We start from the raw sequence: 18,039 nt of genomic DNA on the forward strand, positions 1-18,039 counted from the left end.
CAAACGACTGAAATGAGTGCAAGTACTGCAGCGCCTGGTGTTGTACGTTGTTTCTACACTTGCTGTTCCAGAGGCCTTCCTGTAACCACTGAACTGGGTGTCTCCACTGGCAGGACAGCTATCTCAAGGAGAGGAGGAGTTACAGTCCCTGCATTAGTAATGGGAAGCTGGAGCTCAGCCTTATGACAAGTTTTGCAGAGCCCTTGTAGCATGTGTGACCTTTTCACAGCTTGCCAAGATAAGCCAGGAGACCAGGTGGAAGGTCCAGGTCTGTGAAATCCTGGTGAACTAATTAGTCCGTAAGCATCATGTGAAACACCTGTATCTCAAAAAGCAGCACTTCTCTACAACTCTGCCTCAGGTACCACCAGGGACTGAGAGGGAGGTTGGGATTCAGCTTAGATCTCTCCCCTACAACTGCAGGGAGGCTGGGTGCATCAGGATGGGTAGAAAGAAATGGTTCTGGTCCTGTGGCGGTGAGCTTTGTACTGCAGAATGGGGCTGCAGGCAATAAACTGTTATTTCTCTCAATTTTCATGGGACTTTATTGGCACAACCCAGATGGGATGTGCTGGTTGGGGATCCATGGGGCTTTGGAAATGGTATAAACTGGAAGAAAGACAGAAGTTAATTAATATACTCCTACAAACATGCCTAAATGCAATTTAGGCTGCTCTAGCCAGCAGCAGGTCAGCTAACCTATTGTGTTTCTGGAATAGAGAAAGTGCTTTCGGGTTTCAATTTTTATATCTAATACTTTTGATTTCCTTCTTAGTGATACTTGCTGACAGCTGCAGAACTGCAGTTACCTGTGAGCAGAATCTGCCAGAAGAGCTCTCCCATGGTTCAGCTTGAGTGAGAAGCATAAACATAAAGAATTTATGGACGGTTAGAAAACCCTCATTATTGATCATTTCCCAGATTACCTGGGCAGCAGAAATCTATTTAAAAGGAGATTCTAGATTAACTCACTCACTCTGAAATGAAAATGCTTGCAGTCCTTTGTTTACAATGCAGTTGTGGGAATGATTAATAATGAGGCTTTTCTAGCTGTCGATTAATTCTACAAACTTATGTAGTGCTGACGTGAAGGAGCTGCTTCTACGGAGAGTTGGGAGGAAGGAATATGTTGCTTTTATTAGTTTCCATTAATCTCATAGGTTCCCAATTTTGGGGTTTTTTTTTTCTTTTATGACTAAAAACACACTTAAGGGCTTTTAAAATACTGTAGCTCGTAGTCTAGAAATACATCTGTAAGTGGGGTTTTTTTCTGCCAGAAAGAGAGTGGTGCGCTGCACTGTGAATGCTGCCCATTCCAAGTCCAGTTCACCTGGTAACCCTGGCTGCTGGGGGCTTGTGCTGGTTTTGGCTGGAATAGAGTTAACTTTCTTCACAGTAGCTAATATGGACTCCGTTTTGGATTTGTGCTGGAAATAGTGTTGGTAAGGGAGGGATGGTTTAGCTCCTGCTGAGCAGTGCTTTCTGAGCCAGGGGCTTTCTGCTCCTCACCCCACCCCACAGCGAGGAGGCTGGGGGTGCAAGGGGCTGGGGGGGGACACAGCTGGGACAGCCGACCCAAGGGATGTGCCATGCTGTGTGGCATCATGCTCAACGTGTAAAGCTGGGGGAAGAAGAAGGAAAGGGGGGACGTTTGGAGTGATGGTGTTTGCCTTCCCAAGTCACCATTAGGCAATGGAGCCATCCAGGGGATGGCTGAGCCCCTGCCTGCCATGGGGAGCGGTGGGGCAATCCCTTGGTTTGCTTTGCTTGTTTTCAGGGCTTTTGCTTTGCTTATTGAACTGTCTTTATCTCAACCCATGAGTTTTCTCACTTTTTTGATTCTCTGCCCCATCCCACTGGGAGGGAGTGAGCGAGCAACTGCGTGGGGCTGAGTTGCTGGCTGGGGTTAAACCATGACAGGGCTACAGCTTGGGATGGGCAGCACAGTCATTATAGGAGAAAAAATACGCCTGCCCCCAGGAGGGGACAGCAGTGGCAGTATTTGGAAGGAGCGATGGGAAAGGAGGGAGTGGAGCTGCTGCTTGCAGCACATGGACCATCAGGGGAATAGCGTCGGTGACGGAACTGTCCCACTGTGCCTTTGGTGAGAACAGCAGCTTTTAGCTCAAGAGTTCAGGATCAGCTCTAAGTCAAGTGGTTGGGGGTTGTCTTCGCATGGCAGAGCAATGGCTCAAGGTCAAATGATGGCTCAGGTGTCATGGATTTTATGGGACAAATTAGGCCATCTGTACGTGCCAGCATTCAGTACAGCTCAGTGGCATGTGCGAGGCAAAAGTGTCAGGAGGGCATGCTGAGCTTCTTGCCTAATTGCTTACTTATTATCTGGGTGGAAGTCTCAAAGCTTCTAAACAAGAGCTTGGGGAAGTTCTAGCCAATGTCCTTTTCTCTTGGACTCTGTGACCTAATATTCAAAATCAGGAAGGTGTAATGACTGAGCAGGCCAGAACACCTGGAGTCCTGGGGCTCCTGACATCACACTGGCTTATTTCCATTTCTGTCAGTGGTAGGAGTCTTCTTGGGCATGTTGCAAATCTCAGCCAGCAATCCCACAGTTCTCCAGTGTGCTGACAGGTCACAGAGCCAGAGCTCTGTTTAATGATTGCATTTCCAGATGCAGGACGAATGAAGGCTCTGGAATTTCCCAGATATCACTGACTCCCTGATAACCTCTTTTTTTTTTTTTTTCCATTTTTTCTTTGCAGGCTTGCCTGAATGCCTCCTACCTTATTCAGATAGTTTGAGCAAAGAACACATCAAAGATGTAGACTCGTCTCTCATCAACTAAACACCAGCAGCCAGGTTATCAAGTAATTTTCTGCCTGCCTGCCTGCCACTGGGAAGAAAGTGCCTTCAGGGGTTCTCATTGTGTGCCCTGAAAGTACACAGCCTAACAGCTCTTGAGTAAACAGAGGGGAAAATCAGTATCCCCCATCCTCCTCACTGAAACACTGTATTCACAATAAAAACCCCGCTTTGATCCCTTGCCAAGGATAACACAGACAGTCTATTAAAACATCTTTAATAACATGATATAATTAAAAATATCTAACTTGCAACTCAAAGAAATGAATATGAAGCTCATTTAAATCTGTTTCCACACCCCTCCAAACTTGACTGACAGGTTCCAAACCTTCATTAATTGGCCTGAAAATTTATGAATACCTCAATATTATGGGGGAGGGGGGGTGTCCTATATATAAGTTGGGAGCACAAGGAATTAATAATCAGATTAGAAAGGATTTGGGTGCCATGGTAGCTTTAAAAATCCTGCAAGGCGTATCACAGCATTTAAATTTGTTTAAAGTGGTCTGAAATTAGTTGGAGACGCTCATCCCTTAGGCTTTTAACAGCCTGTGTGTTTAAGTCTCTGAAGGCATCAGAGAAGTGAATTCTAAATGCTTTAGTCAAAGGACAGCGCTGGTCTGAATTGATCCCTTTTCTTCACAGTAACAGAGAATTTGTATGGCATCTGACTTTTTAGACAGCAGAACAGACCAGAGGTGCTGAAATGACTGCCAAGCCCCAAAGGAATCCTGAGTGCCGGATTATAAAGTAACTGGTCACAATCTAACATGTAAGTCATTGGACTGACAATTAGGAAAGCTGTTCCTGGGCCTGCTCTTGTTGAAAGGACAGTACTAGATGAGAGACTTCACTGTCAGAGTCAGCGAGACAAGCAGTTCAGTGTAAATGAACAAACTGGTGAACCTCAGCCCAGCACGCACCCTGTTTTAGCACATGTGAAATTAAATGTGTTAAGTCCTGGTTAAAGAGTTTAAATTGACAATTTTAACCCTGAGTTGCTATGACTCAACCGAGAGACAAGAGCTCAGCTGTGTGTCTGTGCCCTTTGTTTCTCCTTTGATGCTCCACACATTTTGTAGAGTCCAAAACTAAAGAGCATTGCTTTTGAAGGGTTCTCGGTCAGTAGGAGCATTCGCTGGAAGGGAGATGGAAGAACAGACAGATCAGTAGTAGCAGGCAGAAAATACCTGCTTTTTCCCTAGATCATGGAAGCAAGTTGGTTGTTATATTCTGACTATATTTTAATGCTGTTCCAGTCTTCGCTGGTAGCGATACTGCAGGTATTGTCTCTCTCATGAGCACAGAAGAGGACAGCGCACTTTTTTCAGATGCCACCTCTCCTGATTAGACAAGGTTGTTCAATACTAACTTCACAACAGCTCAGGACCTGCCTGCTCAGAGGTGGTGTTTCATTAGGCTGACACAAGTAACATCAGCTGCAGCCCAAGCAAGATCTGTGCAGGCTGCTCTTATCTGGAGAACAAACAGCTTGCCATCCACCAGGAATCATAGGTTTCTTGCAGAGCAGGATCCATTGTCTCAAAGTGCTCCATAGTGCAAGTGCTAGCAAGTGGAAATAAGGCACTGAGGCTCCAGGAGTCCTGCAAGAAAATCACTTGCATCCTCCAGTGACTTACATCTGTGTGATTTCTGTACATTCCCTATTAACTGCCCACTGGCAAGAGTATCGATTCCCAGAATACCTGTCAGTTGTCATCAAAAACACTGCTGTTCCTGTTACTGAAGCTGTTCTCCTTGACCATCACCCGGTATGAGATGCGCATGAAAGAGCCAGTGAGCAGCACAACAAAGAGGATAAGGAGCAAAGACCAGACCCCTGGTTCAATCCCTTTGAGGAAGCTTGGGCTGTCCTGGGGGATGGTGTTGGTCAGACTCAGCAGGTACCCAAGAGTCCAGCTAGATGATGCATCACCCATCTATCGAAATAAAAAGGAGGAGATGTCAGAAGAGAAGGAGACAATCCACCTCAGCTGTGTTTTTGTGCATAGGTCCAAAATATGCTTTATTTGAGACTGATCCAAGAATCAGGCTTGAAATGAGGAGTGATCACACTGTCAGTGCTCTGAGTGCACTAATAGGCTTTAATTGTCCTGACCAGCCTCACCTGGCACTTCCACCCACCCCTCTGCCCATGGGCCTGGCAGCTCCATTTAAGCTCTGGGCAGCCCCACCTTTCCCAAGCTGTGCTGTGGGTGTGTGCTCTTTTCTCTCCCGCTTGTTGACTGCTTTTCCCAGCTGGCCTTCAGGTCTGTGTTGTGGGTAGTTCTGTCTCTGGCCCTGTCGCCTGGTTGAACCTCATGCTGATGTTGTAGGCTGCTTGTCTCTGGCTTTCCAGGCTGGCTTCCCTGGATGGACCCGGGACCCCCCTCATTACCTTGCCTTAGCCTGATGGTCACCACGTGGCTGACTGCACCACTATCACTGATGTGGCCCTGCTCAGTGGGGCTATGCCTTTGCTGGGGAGTTGTGAAGGGGTCAAGGAATAAGCTTTTTTTCTTTTATGAAGGGGAGGACCTAAATCAAATCCCCCTTTTCTAAGGGGCTCCAGACTCTCAAGCAGTTTCAGACCTTGTAAGCCAGTTAGAAACCCTCACTAGTATTAAGTTGATGGCAAAGAAGTAGGGCAGTGTCTCTTGTCTCAGGAAGTATACTCGGCAGCTTGTTCTTGGCATTAAGTGGCGATTGAGCCATGCTTCCTTCCCTGTTGGGCATGGACTCTTAAAGATGGTGTTGCTGCAGATAAGGTTTTTGACCCGTCTAATTTTTTGGTGGGAACAAGCATAATTCCTAGATCTCTGATGCCGGTTTTCTTGCTTATCACAATTGTGAACTTATTTTGCAAAAAATGTGTTGCTGGAGAAACCTAGCTTGTTAGGGGTTGTAGGAGTGGGGACAGGCTGGCTTTACTGAAGCCATCCCTTCCCTGTAATTGGAAATATCACACTGTAGGTAACTGACCTTCTTCTGGAACGCAGTCCAAGCAGGCCTGTCAAAGTCGAAGGTGTATCCCTTGGTACTGAGGTGAAGGATAAAGGCAGACACAATGCAGTAATTGGCAACTCTATCCAGGTTTGTGTGGGAGTCCTTGACCAGCTGGTGTCATTTCCAAAAGAAGATGCAGGAAAAAAAGAAAAGAACTAAACATTCAGTAGCTGAATTTCAGGTCTGCTCTAAGCTCTCCTTTCCTGCTATGGGACTGACTGTAGGACTAGAGGAGAAGGTTGTGCCCTGTGTGGACTGAAACAGTGTTTCCCGCATCTGCTGGGCTGTGGTCCGGGAACCAGTGCCATCCCTTAGCGCCTTTGCTCCCATCTTATTAAAGACCAGGCGGTTCCAAGAGCAGCAGAACTGGCAGCCAGGTCTCCTACAGTCACCTGGCAGGTGAACTGCTTGATATCATTCTCTGCTTTCTAGTTAGGTTGAGCTAATGCTGTAGGCTTTCTCTCAACGGACACATTAACAAGACCTTTTGCCTCTATCCAGAAGAGAAAGCTTTAGGGATGTGCTTATGAGCTTTGCTACCCCATTAGCAAATGCTGTAGAAATTGTCGTTTGTCACTGTGGATGCTTGGTCAGCTGAGGTGCAAATGAGTCACCTCATAAGCCACCAGCTGAGGGTGAAAAAACTTGGAGATCATTCCCCCTGGCTTAGTCTCCATGGGCCCCGGTGGAATAGGAAAGCCCCTGGAGTCTGAGCAGATGTGTTCCTTGCACTGAAGGAGGGGAGGATAACAGAGACCAAGGGGATGGACAGGAGTGAGTCAACAGCCTTCCTGTTTACTCCTTAATAGTCAGTAAAAGTTACTTGTGGCTTTTCATTTAATTAAGTCCAGGTGTTGCCAGCAGCAGCTGGGACTTGAGAGGAAGGAAAAGAAGTCAAGCCTGTTTCCCCAAAGAAAAAAAACCAAAACAACAAAACAACCAAACAAAAAACCACCAAAAAAACCCCAAACAAAAAATTGAAACCAAACCAACCAAAAATAAAACAAGAAAAAACACCAACAAACCAAAAAACCCACCAAAAAAACCCAGGCAAATGGAAGTTTTTCTCTGAGGGAGCCAGTAAGTTATGGTTCTGTCAGCCTGAGCCCCATGGGCTCTTGTAACAGATCATTCCTTACTTCCCGGTCTCCCTGCACATGAAGTTATTCTACAGTTACCTCTTTGACAGACATCCCACAGAGCCTGTTGACTGCCTGACCCAAGTCGGGAGAGGGGACAGTTTCTCTCATGAAGTCCATGGCCTCAGAAATCACCTACAAGAGCAGCAGAAAGAATCGGCAGGTTGGACTGCGCTCTGCATCCTTGCATTGTGAACAGCGCCTATAGGAAAGTAGGTGGCAGTAGCTGTGGGGTGCACTGCCAGGGTGCCCTTTCTGGGTGCCTCTGAGGGGTGCAAGGAGGGCAAGCAGCAGTTATTGTCTGGAGATGGAAACAAAACTGTTTCTAGCTCGCATGCAGCAGCCTTTCTGGCCCTGCCTGGATAAGTAGATAGTCCTTATGCTCCTTGGCACCATGTCCCTGGGAGGCTCTCAGGGGCAGGGACCTAGGGAAATTTCTGCAGTTCCTCCCTCTGAAATGCACTCAGTTTGTCCTAGGATCTTGAGCTTAACAACCAAATGACTTTGGACACTAGATGCACGGTCTCAGATATAAGCGTGCTTGTGGTGGAGCGTGCCCAGATGTTTGCTAAGGAAGTGGCAGAGGATCTTCAGCTTTACCGCAGGTTTTGTGTGGCAAGTCCGGCTCAGCACTCAACTGCTGCCTCTGTGGAGCCCAAAGTTTGTCTCACAAGCAGACGTTGCTGAGACATGGATGAAGAAAGCCCTAGCACAGTTGGTGGTGGGAAGCCTGGGGTCTGTATTTGAACAGCTGTGTGCCAACGAGGGGCAGAGGACAGGAGTCTGTGTGTACAGCACTAGCCCTCTTGGCTAGCAGAAGGTACAGTGTGGCTGGTCCTACTGTATTTATTAATGATGAAACTGGTCCCATTTCATGGGTTCTCCATACCAGTTGCCTACCCCGGTGTAAATGAGAACCCACCAGAAACCTGGTCCGGAGGGGCTTGAAAACGCTGCTGAGGGAACTTTTGAAGAAGCTGCAGGAAGAGGAGGAGTTGAGCAGGCTTTGCACAAGTCTCATGCAGGCGGTGGGATTGCTGGAGCCGGTGATGTTGAAGACTTCTTCAGGGGCAGGAATGTCTGACGTGTGATCGCTGGCAGCACAAGGCACAGTATGCACTGATCGCCACTGCACTTCCCGGGAGTAGGTGAGGGGCCAGCAAGGATTAGACACAATTTTAGCACTTCTCTGATCCTAGAGGCAGAATAAAACAAGGACAGAGGCAGCAAGAGAGGAGGTGCCATCCCAGGGTTTCATAAAGGGAGACAAAATATGACAACAGTGAAGGTAGTGTTCCTCTGCACCACAATGTTGTGATCAAGCAGGTTCCCAGCTCCTGCAGGGTTCAAGGCAAGCTGCAACGACTAGACCTGCTGTGGGAGGCTGAGGGGTCCTAGCCCTGTCTGCTCTCCCTTAGACCAGAAATACAATTTCAATGAATCCTGTACTCTTTCTAGTCGCAAGAAAGGGGCTGTTCTGGTCTGCCTTCCAAATGGCTCAGCCCCTGAAGGATCCATGTTTCTTATCTCTAGGAATTCCCCAGTATAACTGTGGTGAGGTAGGTCTCCGTGTGGGACGTTCAGGTCTCATATGTGTGGTTTATAGGGAGGCAAGTGGATGGGCAGTAAGTAGTTTATTTATGAAAAATTCAGTTTTGGTGGAGACCGAAGTGATTCCTGAGCTTGCATCAGATCCTTCCCCCCACCCCCAGTGAAATAGTTTGGAAGAACCAAAACACCTGCATGTTTTCAAAATGAAATACTGCTCTTTTAAAAATGCTTCAGGGTTAAAGTCAGAAAATGTCATCTAGTGATATTGTATCCAGGAACATTGCAAATACCTTCTGGCAGACTCACTTGAATAAGCATAGAGAGCAGCCTGCTGCGGAGCTGGTCCGTGCTGTGGCAGGGGCAGTGGTGAGTGTACACGTTGTGTGTCTGCCCATACAGCTGCAGCCTCACTCCCTCTTTTGGTGCCTGGTTCTCCTCTTCCACTTTGGAAGTGAACTGTGTTGAGGTTCCTCCCACGGACAGGACTCCTGCCATCCCCTTCGTGGAGGGGACCAACTGTCCACGCCAGTCATACTGACCCAAAAAGAACCAGAGAGGTCAGTTCTTAAGATTGTACGTCTGGGTTACAGTCAGATGCAAGCATTAGTGCACAGAGAGAGAAAGCAGCTTTCTGGTGTGGAACAACCCAACTTTTGTTTTTGCCCCACAGGATATGAGGATACTGAACTGGTGGCTTTGGAGGAAACAGAGGAGCCATTGAACAAGCACTTTCATCTGGGCAGAGAGCCACCCACAGCCAGCGAGAGCAAAATGGGCTCACCATCCTGGGTGGCTGCTCAAGGCAGTGGTCTCGGCAGGTAGGAGCAGGGGAGAGATGAGAGAGTGGTGGGGAGTGGGAGGATGTTTCCATATGGGCAGATATGGGCTTCAAGTGCTGCCTTGATGCTAAAGCGATCCTCCTGTCATGAAGAGCCCCATGGTTTCATCTCATGCAGTCTGGCAGAACTGATTTTGGCAATGCTGACGTTAGCAGTACAGGCAGGAAAGTTTAGGTGGGGGTAAGCCCTCTGTCGCTGGCTGGGGGAGGCTGTGTTGCTGCCCAGCAAGTCCTGAACCAGTGCATGCTGGCTGCTGGTTATCAGAACTGCCTTTCACTTTCCTGATGTGAAATAACTCAGTCTAGCTACCTTTCTCTTGCCCTTTGAGTTCTCCTTGAGACTCTTTGGCTTGAGAAGCCATAGGTAGAGCAAGGAAACTTAAATGTGTTCTTTCTTTGAGTGCCTTCTGAATACAGACCAGGCCTCCATGCTGGGAACACCAGCTACGCTCTTCACTAGCATCTCAATGAAAAGAAATTTGATGGACTTTTGCTTTGGTACCAAAACACTCTGCTTCTCTCTCTACCATCCACAAGATGTCCCAAGGGACAGCTGGACTCCAGTGGCAATCCCACAGGACCCCACAGACAGCAGCAATGCCTGTTTGACAGTGGTGCTGAGCTAGATCTGCAGGGATTCAGAGCAGTGGAGTTCTTATTGATACCCCAGGGCCAGGCTGTGTAAGGTCTTTTATGTGAGCGTGCTGGTTGTGTTGTCCAGAAAGCCTCACATCTTCACATCTGTTAGGGCAACTTTATGAACGTGTCCATGAAAGGCTATATTAGAGGTTTGGTCCTTCAATCTAGTTACAAGTGTCTCACATTATGTCACTCAGCCAGCTAGTGCTGGATATGACCTGCCTCTGAGAGACAGTGGAAGTTGTGCTTAAGCATTGTTTAAAATACAGGGTTTTAACAACCCCTCCACATGTCTCTGTGGCTATTTCTTAATAGGAGTTGCTGAGCTCAGTTCTGTCCTCCCCAGGCAGGATCATCCTTTACCTTGAAGAAGTTCTCCAGGACATAGTTAACAGCAACCCAACTGAATGCTTCCTCAGCTGGACTGGATAGGATCTGTGCCCCCTTAAAGTCAAAGGGGGATGACTTCAGGGCCACAGTCAGGGCTGCAAGGAGACCATCGGAGAGGATGGGGTTGGTGAGGCTAAACAGAAAAGAAAAAGAAGGCACATTTGTTACAGAACCCTCCCAGGAGCAGCCTGTGGTGGGTGCACAGTGGCAGGGCCTCTGCTCTACTCCCCACTTTGGGCAGTAGCACAGAGGCACAATGACAGTCCCACTCTTGCTGCCACCTCCCTTTCCCCTCGCATGGCACAGCAGAGGGATGGTTTGAGCAGTTGTGCCACCATTCCAAATTTAGGAGTTCAGTACTCTGCCACTGAGGGAATCTGGTGGCATTACCCCACTGACCTCGTCCCCGCCAGACCTTACTTGTCCTCAGACTCTAAAAGGAGGTAAAAGTCCCAGTAACGAGGTGACTGAGAACAGGGTTCATGAATGTGTGTATGATCAAGTGGATCTTCCCACCACCATTCCCAACCTGCTGATAAGAAGCACCCCTGTAAGCCCATGTGAGTTGTCACATAAACGGAAAACACTTCGGCTTCCAGACCAACAAGTGTTTTCTCAAGCCCTAATTGTGAAGATTTCATACAGACTGGTAGCAGTAGCAAGACTGTCATCCTCATGGCTGCTTGGGGGGACTGTGGAGATGCAGCCATGCCATACTCCCCTCGAGTACATCAGGACCTGAAGAAGGTTTACCTGACTAGCAGATTAGGGATGAAACACACTGCAGAGCAGACAGGGTGAGATGCATTTACAGAATGATCCACATGACGTGTGCTGATCTCTGGGTATGGGTTTGCAACATTCACTCACTTCAGCTGCCTCATGCTGGCAGTTGCTCCCAAGTAGAGGGGGGTTTGGCTGTGCTGCTCTGCCGGGATCTCTTTCTGGGCCCAGTTCAAACATGGCTCCAAGCTCTTCCCTACTTTCTGAGGAGAATCTGAGTAGCTGGAGACTCCCAGACCTGAGAACCAGGGGAAAGAATGAAATTTTCTAAGGAAAGGTACAGGAGAAGTGTGAGAGCTGTTACCCAGCCTTACAAGAGGTTGCTGTCCTAGGGCATGGTTTAAGTCAGGACCTGTCACAGGTGGAATGAAGGAGTTCCTCCAGGTAGCTGTCCTGCTAAAACATGGTACTGGGAGCAAAACACATGTGCATGTAATCCCAAACAGCACTAAGAGAACCCTAGCTCTGCTGCTGAGACATCCCATAAATGACTGTCTCAGCCATGTGACTGCTGCAACAGCTGAGGCTGTCTCAGCCCACAGAGGACGAAATGTGGCTTTAGCCGCTAGAAAAGATAAGCAAAAGGATGCACTGCTGTGCAGACAGAGCTGAGGCTGACGTGTTATCTCTTCCCTCCAGCCACTTCCTCTTGTGTTGGCAGAGGTGGCTTCTGAGCCCCGCGCTGGCAAGCAGGGGCACCTCTGCTCTAGAGGAAGATGGTGCTGTGCAGGGGGAAGCTGTCTGCAAGCCTTGACTCATCTTTCAGCACTGGGCTCTTAGATGCTGGTTTTGAACTACTACTCAGGCAGAGTCTCACTTCCCCTACCTGTGGCCCACTCGTTTTCCTGGCTGTGTGACTCTCTCACCATGTGCTTTGCCCTCCTGGGCCCTGCTTAGGGCTGAGCTGCAGTTTGCCTACAGCTACTCAAAGGCTGTGACCGCACTGCCATGCAGACAGGGGACTGCTGCTCATGCCTGGGTGACAGACCTGCCTGGACCTCCTGCTGTTGCTGCTGAGCTGCTGCACCAAGTTACAGCTGCTGGTTTTAACTCAGCCACTGAATGTGGCAGCAGTCAAGGGATACATACAAGGTTTCAGGAGCCCTGATTGCATCTTCTGTATGTGGTTTGTGTTGTTTATAGTCTGCAAGGGTACAAGCCCTCTTCCCTGCTTGTTGTGCACCTGCCCTCCCACAACACGCTGCTGCTGAGAGTTCAAGGTTTCCCAGCATCCTGCTATAATCAGGCTTCAACATCAAAGCAAGATTGAGAGATAGGGAAGGAAAACCCCAAGCATTAAGGCATGAAACCCTTTCAGGTGGCTTTGGCAGGGTCAAGCTGATTCAGACTAGTGAGGGAGAATGAGGAAGACCCCAATGTTCTCCAAAATGTGACACCTAAACCCAAGCTGAACTCGTGCTTGTGCTGTCAAGCCCCACATAGGAGGTTAGAGACTTCACACTTCTGTTGGTACTGGAGCTACACCACCTACTGCCCAGAGTAGTTGGGAGGAGGCAGAAGACACCAGGAGCCACCCTGCAGCCAGATTTGTCTCCCTTGCTGTTCACTGTTTCGCCTGGGTGAGAAGCTCAGCAGCCTTGGCTCTGCCACTGATCCACGTGGACATCAGGAGCCCCATCCTCTCTGTGTGCTTCCCTGCTTGCAGCAGGCCAAGAGAACTGTCACCTGCTGCCAAGCACTCTGATGTCCAGCTGTGTCTGCCTAAATCTGCTCATGTTGAGAAGACCCATGTTAGAAATAACCAGCCTGTGCTTCACTATCTCCACTAATTCAGCTAGATGATACGGGAGCAAAGAAAACTGCAGTGACGGCCTATGCACCGATCTCTGGGTTTCCTTCCATCCTGTGCCAGTCCCACAGCCCACCAAGCACGAACTGGGCACCTTACCTTGCACAGGACAGGAACTACATTCTCTGATCACCCCAGTCTTGTTTGCCTTGGTAGTGGTCCACTGGTAGAGGAACAGGATGGTGCGGGATGGGCCAGCATCCAGAACAATGCCATACTGGAAAACCCCAAAAACATTCTAGATAAACACCACTGAATGCAGGTTGCTTTGTTGTTGTCAGGTTGCTCGGCATTACGTAGGTATTCTAGGTAACCCATGGGCCTGCACTGCAGTATTTGAGTTAGATTTTTACGTTCAATGAAAGGGTGAAGCCAGATTATGTGGATTTATAGGGAACCATCTGCATTTCTGAATATACATGAGGAGCAGCAGGAGTGGAGAGACACCCAGAAATGCATCAGACCTACAGTGGCATGCTCTGTTGGTGTTCCTGAAACCAGGCAGAGAGATTGCACTGAGAGCCGAGCCACCTGGAGCTCAGGAAAAACAGGTCCAAAAGCAGTGGGAGATGGCACTGTACAGGCTCTCAACTGATTCTGGGACTCAGACTGCTGCTGAATTGGTTTGCTAAGACTTTTGTGCAGGAATCGGAGGGCTGTGGCTTGGTGCTACTTCTGAGGAACCCAAGACTCTGGTATCTGTTTGATGCCATGCTGCAGAGATGGTGTGACACGGGCTGGGTTTGCCCTGGTGTGTGCCAGACCTGTAGGAGCTGCAGCACACTGGGACCAACCAGCACATACACTGTCCAGTGCAGCAGCCCGACGGAGATGTTTGTCGCAGCAAACATGAGATTTCTCAACACCTCATCCACCGACAGTTCTCCTGCTGCCTGGCCCATGAGGCCGAGGGCTTTCTTAATCTCTGTGCAGCCCAGTGTCTGGTTTATTTGTTGCTGACTGAGCCTTGCTCAGCTGCCCATCATATGTGAGGATTAGGAAATGAGAGCCACTGGGGTACCCTGCAGCACAGCCCCACATTCAAAATAGCCCTGGTGCTAGCCGAGGGTCTCCTCCTCTTCCCCCTATTACACGACCCTGAAGTGGGGCATCTACACAGATGGGAAAGAAATTTGTGAAACCTGGGAGGTACGTGGTAGTGCATGGTCTAAGCTGTATCTTGTGCAGAGATAGTTGTAGCTGTGACTGAGTGGGAAGAGAAACCTCCTGAGAGGCTGACGTTAACACCGTTGGGAAGGTTTTAGCACAAGACAGAGCCTGGCTGCAGGCTCCAAATGAAGCTGGCTGCCTGCTGCCTTCCTGGGAGCTCCCAGCAGCACCAGACTTGGTGTCCGGGCCAGAGGCTGGTGTGACTGGAGCTGGAGCAGAAATGCGGAAGGAGGATGGAGCCCACTGCCTGAGCCTGCTGGCATCCTCCCACACGAGTGACAGCGCATATTTCTTGCAGGGACATGTTGGCTGCCGCAGAAGAGGAAGAAACTAATGGTATTGGCAGAGAAACCTGGATTTTTTTCCTCCTTCACAAAATGAGAGGCTGGGAGCGCAACAAGGGGAAAGGATCACTGCATTTCTGCCCTAGCTCAACACCAGGGAGGGACAGAGTGTGGATCAATAAGGTTGTTTTTTTTTTTTAAATCCAGTTCTGTTTCCAAGAGGAGTGTGGAGGAGAGGTAGTATCTCTAAATGCACAGATTAACCTACTTCTGTTCAATTAAACCATAGCGTGCTGCTGATCTCCTCACCAGCGTGTGCATCAAGAGGCAGAGTGGATGGGCATTAACCACCCGCTCACCGGGCAGATCTGGCCCTGCCACCTAGAGCAGGCTGGCTCTTTGGTTAAAATCAAGATAGGACAGGAGAGGAGATGAGAACGCATGGAAGGTAATTTTTTTTTAAAGACAGAAGCAGCAGTTCAGGGCTAAATTCCTACCGACTTTCAAGAGGGACCTAGCTCTGTCCCTCCACCACTGGTTCCTTGCCACTCTGGGGTGGCTCCTGATATGGGCTGCCTCTCCTCAGCCTTCAGTGAGCCTCTCTGTGGATCAAGAACCACATCCAGCCTGTATTTCCTGAACCAGCCAAAGACGTTTATTTTCAGTTTGAAAAGCTACAGCATGTTGAAGGATGCCAACCTGTCCTCGCAGCCTTGTTCTAATCCCCTCCTCGGCTAGTAACTAACTCAGTAGCGCAATGAATGTAAAAAGCAACAAAACGCACCAGTTTAAATGCCTGGCTTGCACAAGGAAACAGGCAGCGGCTTCTTAACGAGCAGCCCCACAGACAAGGAGAAGGTTCCCTGCTCATTGCCCAGCAGGACCCCCAGCTTGGCCACCCCTCGGGCAGGCAGATGCCCTTACCTTGGTCCTGAGAGGGGCGACAGGCACATCTTTAGTGGAGATGCAAAGCAGAACGATGCCCGTCAGTCCCGCTACGATCACTAGCCAGGGAGGAAGGAGCTCCCGCCAAGACATGAAGCGTCTTTTCCTTTCGCAAAGTCAAAAGAGGAAGCAATGGAGCAGCAAACTGACAGCAGCTGCTTTTTACAACCTTTAAAAAGAGGAGAAAGGCGGGGCCGGGACCAGGCTCTGACTTCAGCCCAGCCCCAAGCCACAGGGACCACAAGGCGCGCGTGGGCCAGGCTGTGATGCGTCAGGCAGCTCTCCCTTCCATTGCTCCATGCAATAAATAAAACAACGGCTTCGTGCCTGTTCAGTTTGAGCTTTGCAAAGGCATCGGTGCAACCTCGAAACTGCCCCAGGCAATGTGGTTGAGGTAAACAGAGATGTGGGGTTAACTCAGCTGTGTAATAAGCAGAAAACAGGCAAAACTCATCCGTTTGGTATTCTGCGCCTAGCAATACTAGCTGTCAAGTGGGGAAACTCCTTGTAGCTGGGTATACTTTATATCTGAGGGCTCCAGGGTGGACCTGCTTCCCCGCAAGCACGCGTCCGTCGGGTTGGGGCAGAGCGTGGGCACTCTGCACGGTTCCTTCAGACTGCTCCTGCTTCCTTGTTTGCTCCCAAGTGGCACCTGGGACAGGAGAACATCTTGCATGTTTGGGCTTCCACCTGCAGGAGACTCTGGCTGGTTTGGTCTTTGCTTTGGGTAGGAGACAGCAAGGGCTGCTGGTGTCAGCATAGATGCCTGTACAGCCCTTTCTGACAGCTATAGACTTGTTTTGATCTTTTTGCTAAATATATGACTGAGTAACAAAATTTTAATGCCAACAGTTACCAAGAAAGTTCTACCAACCAAAATGTACACCAATGATAACTGAGAAAAAATTTGTGAAAAAGGAAGGTACAGATCAGCATCTTTCAATTGCAGTTTACATTTTTTACAGCACCATGTGTGTTCTTGTGCTTCTTGTGAATATGTGGGCCTGCGTTGTAGTATTTGGATCTATTGTACTAGTCATGCCATGACTACTCCCAGTGTTTGAGTAGTATGTGTAACATGCTTTTATCTTTCATGAAGTCTGTTTTCAACATGTTTAAGGCTAGCATTTTGATTCTTGGTTAAACAGCCTGCAGGATATTGCAGTGTGATTTAGATTTTTCTTAATCTGTTCTGCCTGCTGGCCTATGCTTAGATAATAAGCATAATTTTGTCCCAGTGCCCCAAAATTTCTTTGAAGAACCGCCTTTGAAATTCTTTCTGACAGCCTGCCCTCAAAAGATAACCAACCCCCGGGCTTTACAAAACACGCACCTGCTTTCTCCTTTGCAGTGCCACAAAGACACATCCCCAAAACCAGAATTTCTGAAGAAAAACCTCAGTTTTTCTGTCCCAGGAGAGATGCTGCTTTCAGGCTGTCCCCATCTGTTTCCCAGTGACTGGGTCTAGGAGCAGCAGTGCAGCTCCTTTGAAGGATTTCATATAGTTTGTGTGAGCTGGACCATTTATTGGCAAGGCCATCTTGTCCCCACCAAAGGAATGCACCAGCCAGGCCTCTGTCTGTGGAACTAAAGGAACACCACCTTTGTGGCCAAGTGCCAGAATTCCCTCACCTTCCTGCAGACTTTAGAAAAAAAATTTTTGCTGGTCAGCATCTAGAATGCATCTGCAGCTGTCCTATAGTGACAGGACAAGGGGCAATGGTTTTAACTGAAAGAGAGTAGGTTTAGATTGCACATAAGGAAGACATTTTTTACGGTGGTGAGATGCTGGGACAGGTTTCCCAGAGAAGCTGTGGATGCCCCATTCCTGGAAGCATTCAAGGCCAGGTTGGATGGGGCTCGCAGCAACTTGATCTAGCGTGGGATGTCTTTGCCCACGGCAGGGGGTTGGATTAGGTGGTCTTTGAAGGTCCCTTCCAACCCAAACCATTCTGTGATTCTTTTTGCTTACACCTGGGCTGACAATGCTCTACTTTGCGAAGGGGACAGGGATTAAATTGCCAGAGTGCTAACAATCGGCCTTGCTTCTGCTCCCATGCCTGCCCCTGAGAACAGGCAGGCTTCCACGCACTTTGGTGGGACGATTTGTGCAGCGGGTCATCCTGCTGCAGCCTTGCAAAAAAAATGGGTGCCCCAGGTGTCCTCCTGTCTCAATGAAATGCTGCAGATGGGTGCGTGGAGTGGCTGCTCGGCTCTGCCTGTTGGCTCATCGCTTTATGCCCACGGGCTGGTCACAGTAGTTTATACCAATATCACGATATATCATCAGCACCTACTGATATCCAGCAGCTGCTGAGGAGCTGCCAGATCCTGCTGTGGTCAGGCTGGTCCGGCATCGCTCCTGCAGAAAGCACTCACTGGCAGAACAGCGTGCACCCCAAAAGCTCCTGCTGCCAAAGCAGCATGCACCCCAAAAGTACTCAACAGCAGAGCGGGGCGCACCCCAGCAGCGCCCACCGGCAGAGCGGGGCGCACCCCGAGCCGTGCCGGGGCTGCTGCCGCAGCTGGGGCGCGGGGAGGGCGGCGGGGCGCGGGGGGCGCACCCCCTTCCCCCGGCTACCGGGGTTCGCAGCCCCCCGCGGGGCTCGGGGGCGCGGTGTGGCTCAGCTCCCCCCTCGATCCTACAGTAACCGCTGGGCA

At 49.4% G+C, this 18,039-nt stretch overlaps 1 protein-coding gene across 2 annotated transcripts; it reads right to left on the bottom strand.

Annotated features, from left to right (window-relative positions):
• Window positions 1–3,023: 3,023 nt before the first annotated feature.
• Window positions 3,024–15,535, bottom strand: LOC130155387 (ectonucleoside triphosphate diphosphohydrolase 2-like). Of its 2 annotated transcripts, XM_056352553.1 has the most exons (10): window positions 15,358–15,535; window positions 13,079–13,196; window positions 11,257–11,407; window positions 10,360–10,519; window positions 8,826–9,053; window positions 7,891–8,163; window positions 7,008–7,103; window positions 5,806–5,940; window positions 4,530–4,763; window positions 3,024–3,961 (listed from the first exon to the last, which is right to left on the bottom strand). In XM_056352553.1, the coding sequence occupies exons 1-9, from the start codon at window positions 15,469–15,471 to the stop codon at window positions 4,533–4,535; spliced, it is 1,506 nt and encodes a 501-aa protein (XP_056208528.1). In that variant the 5' UTR covers window positions 15,472–15,535; the 3' UTR covers window positions 3,024–3,961; window positions 4,530–4,532. The 2 variants fall into 2 exon arrangements, with proteins under 2 accessions (XP_056208528.1, XP_056208527.1); XM_056352552.1 differs by having other exon boundaries at window positions 3,024–4,763; window positions 15,358–15,534.
• Between the last annotated feature and the right edge of the window lie 2,504 nt (window positions 15,536–18,039).

This window comes from Falco biarmicus, chromosome 9, assembly GCF_023638135.1.
Source record: "Falco biarmicus isolate bFalBia1 chromosome 9, bFalBia1.pri, whole genome shotgun sequence".
NCBI lineage: Eukaryota > Metazoa > Chordata > Aves > Falconiformes > Falconidae > Falco > Falco biarmicus.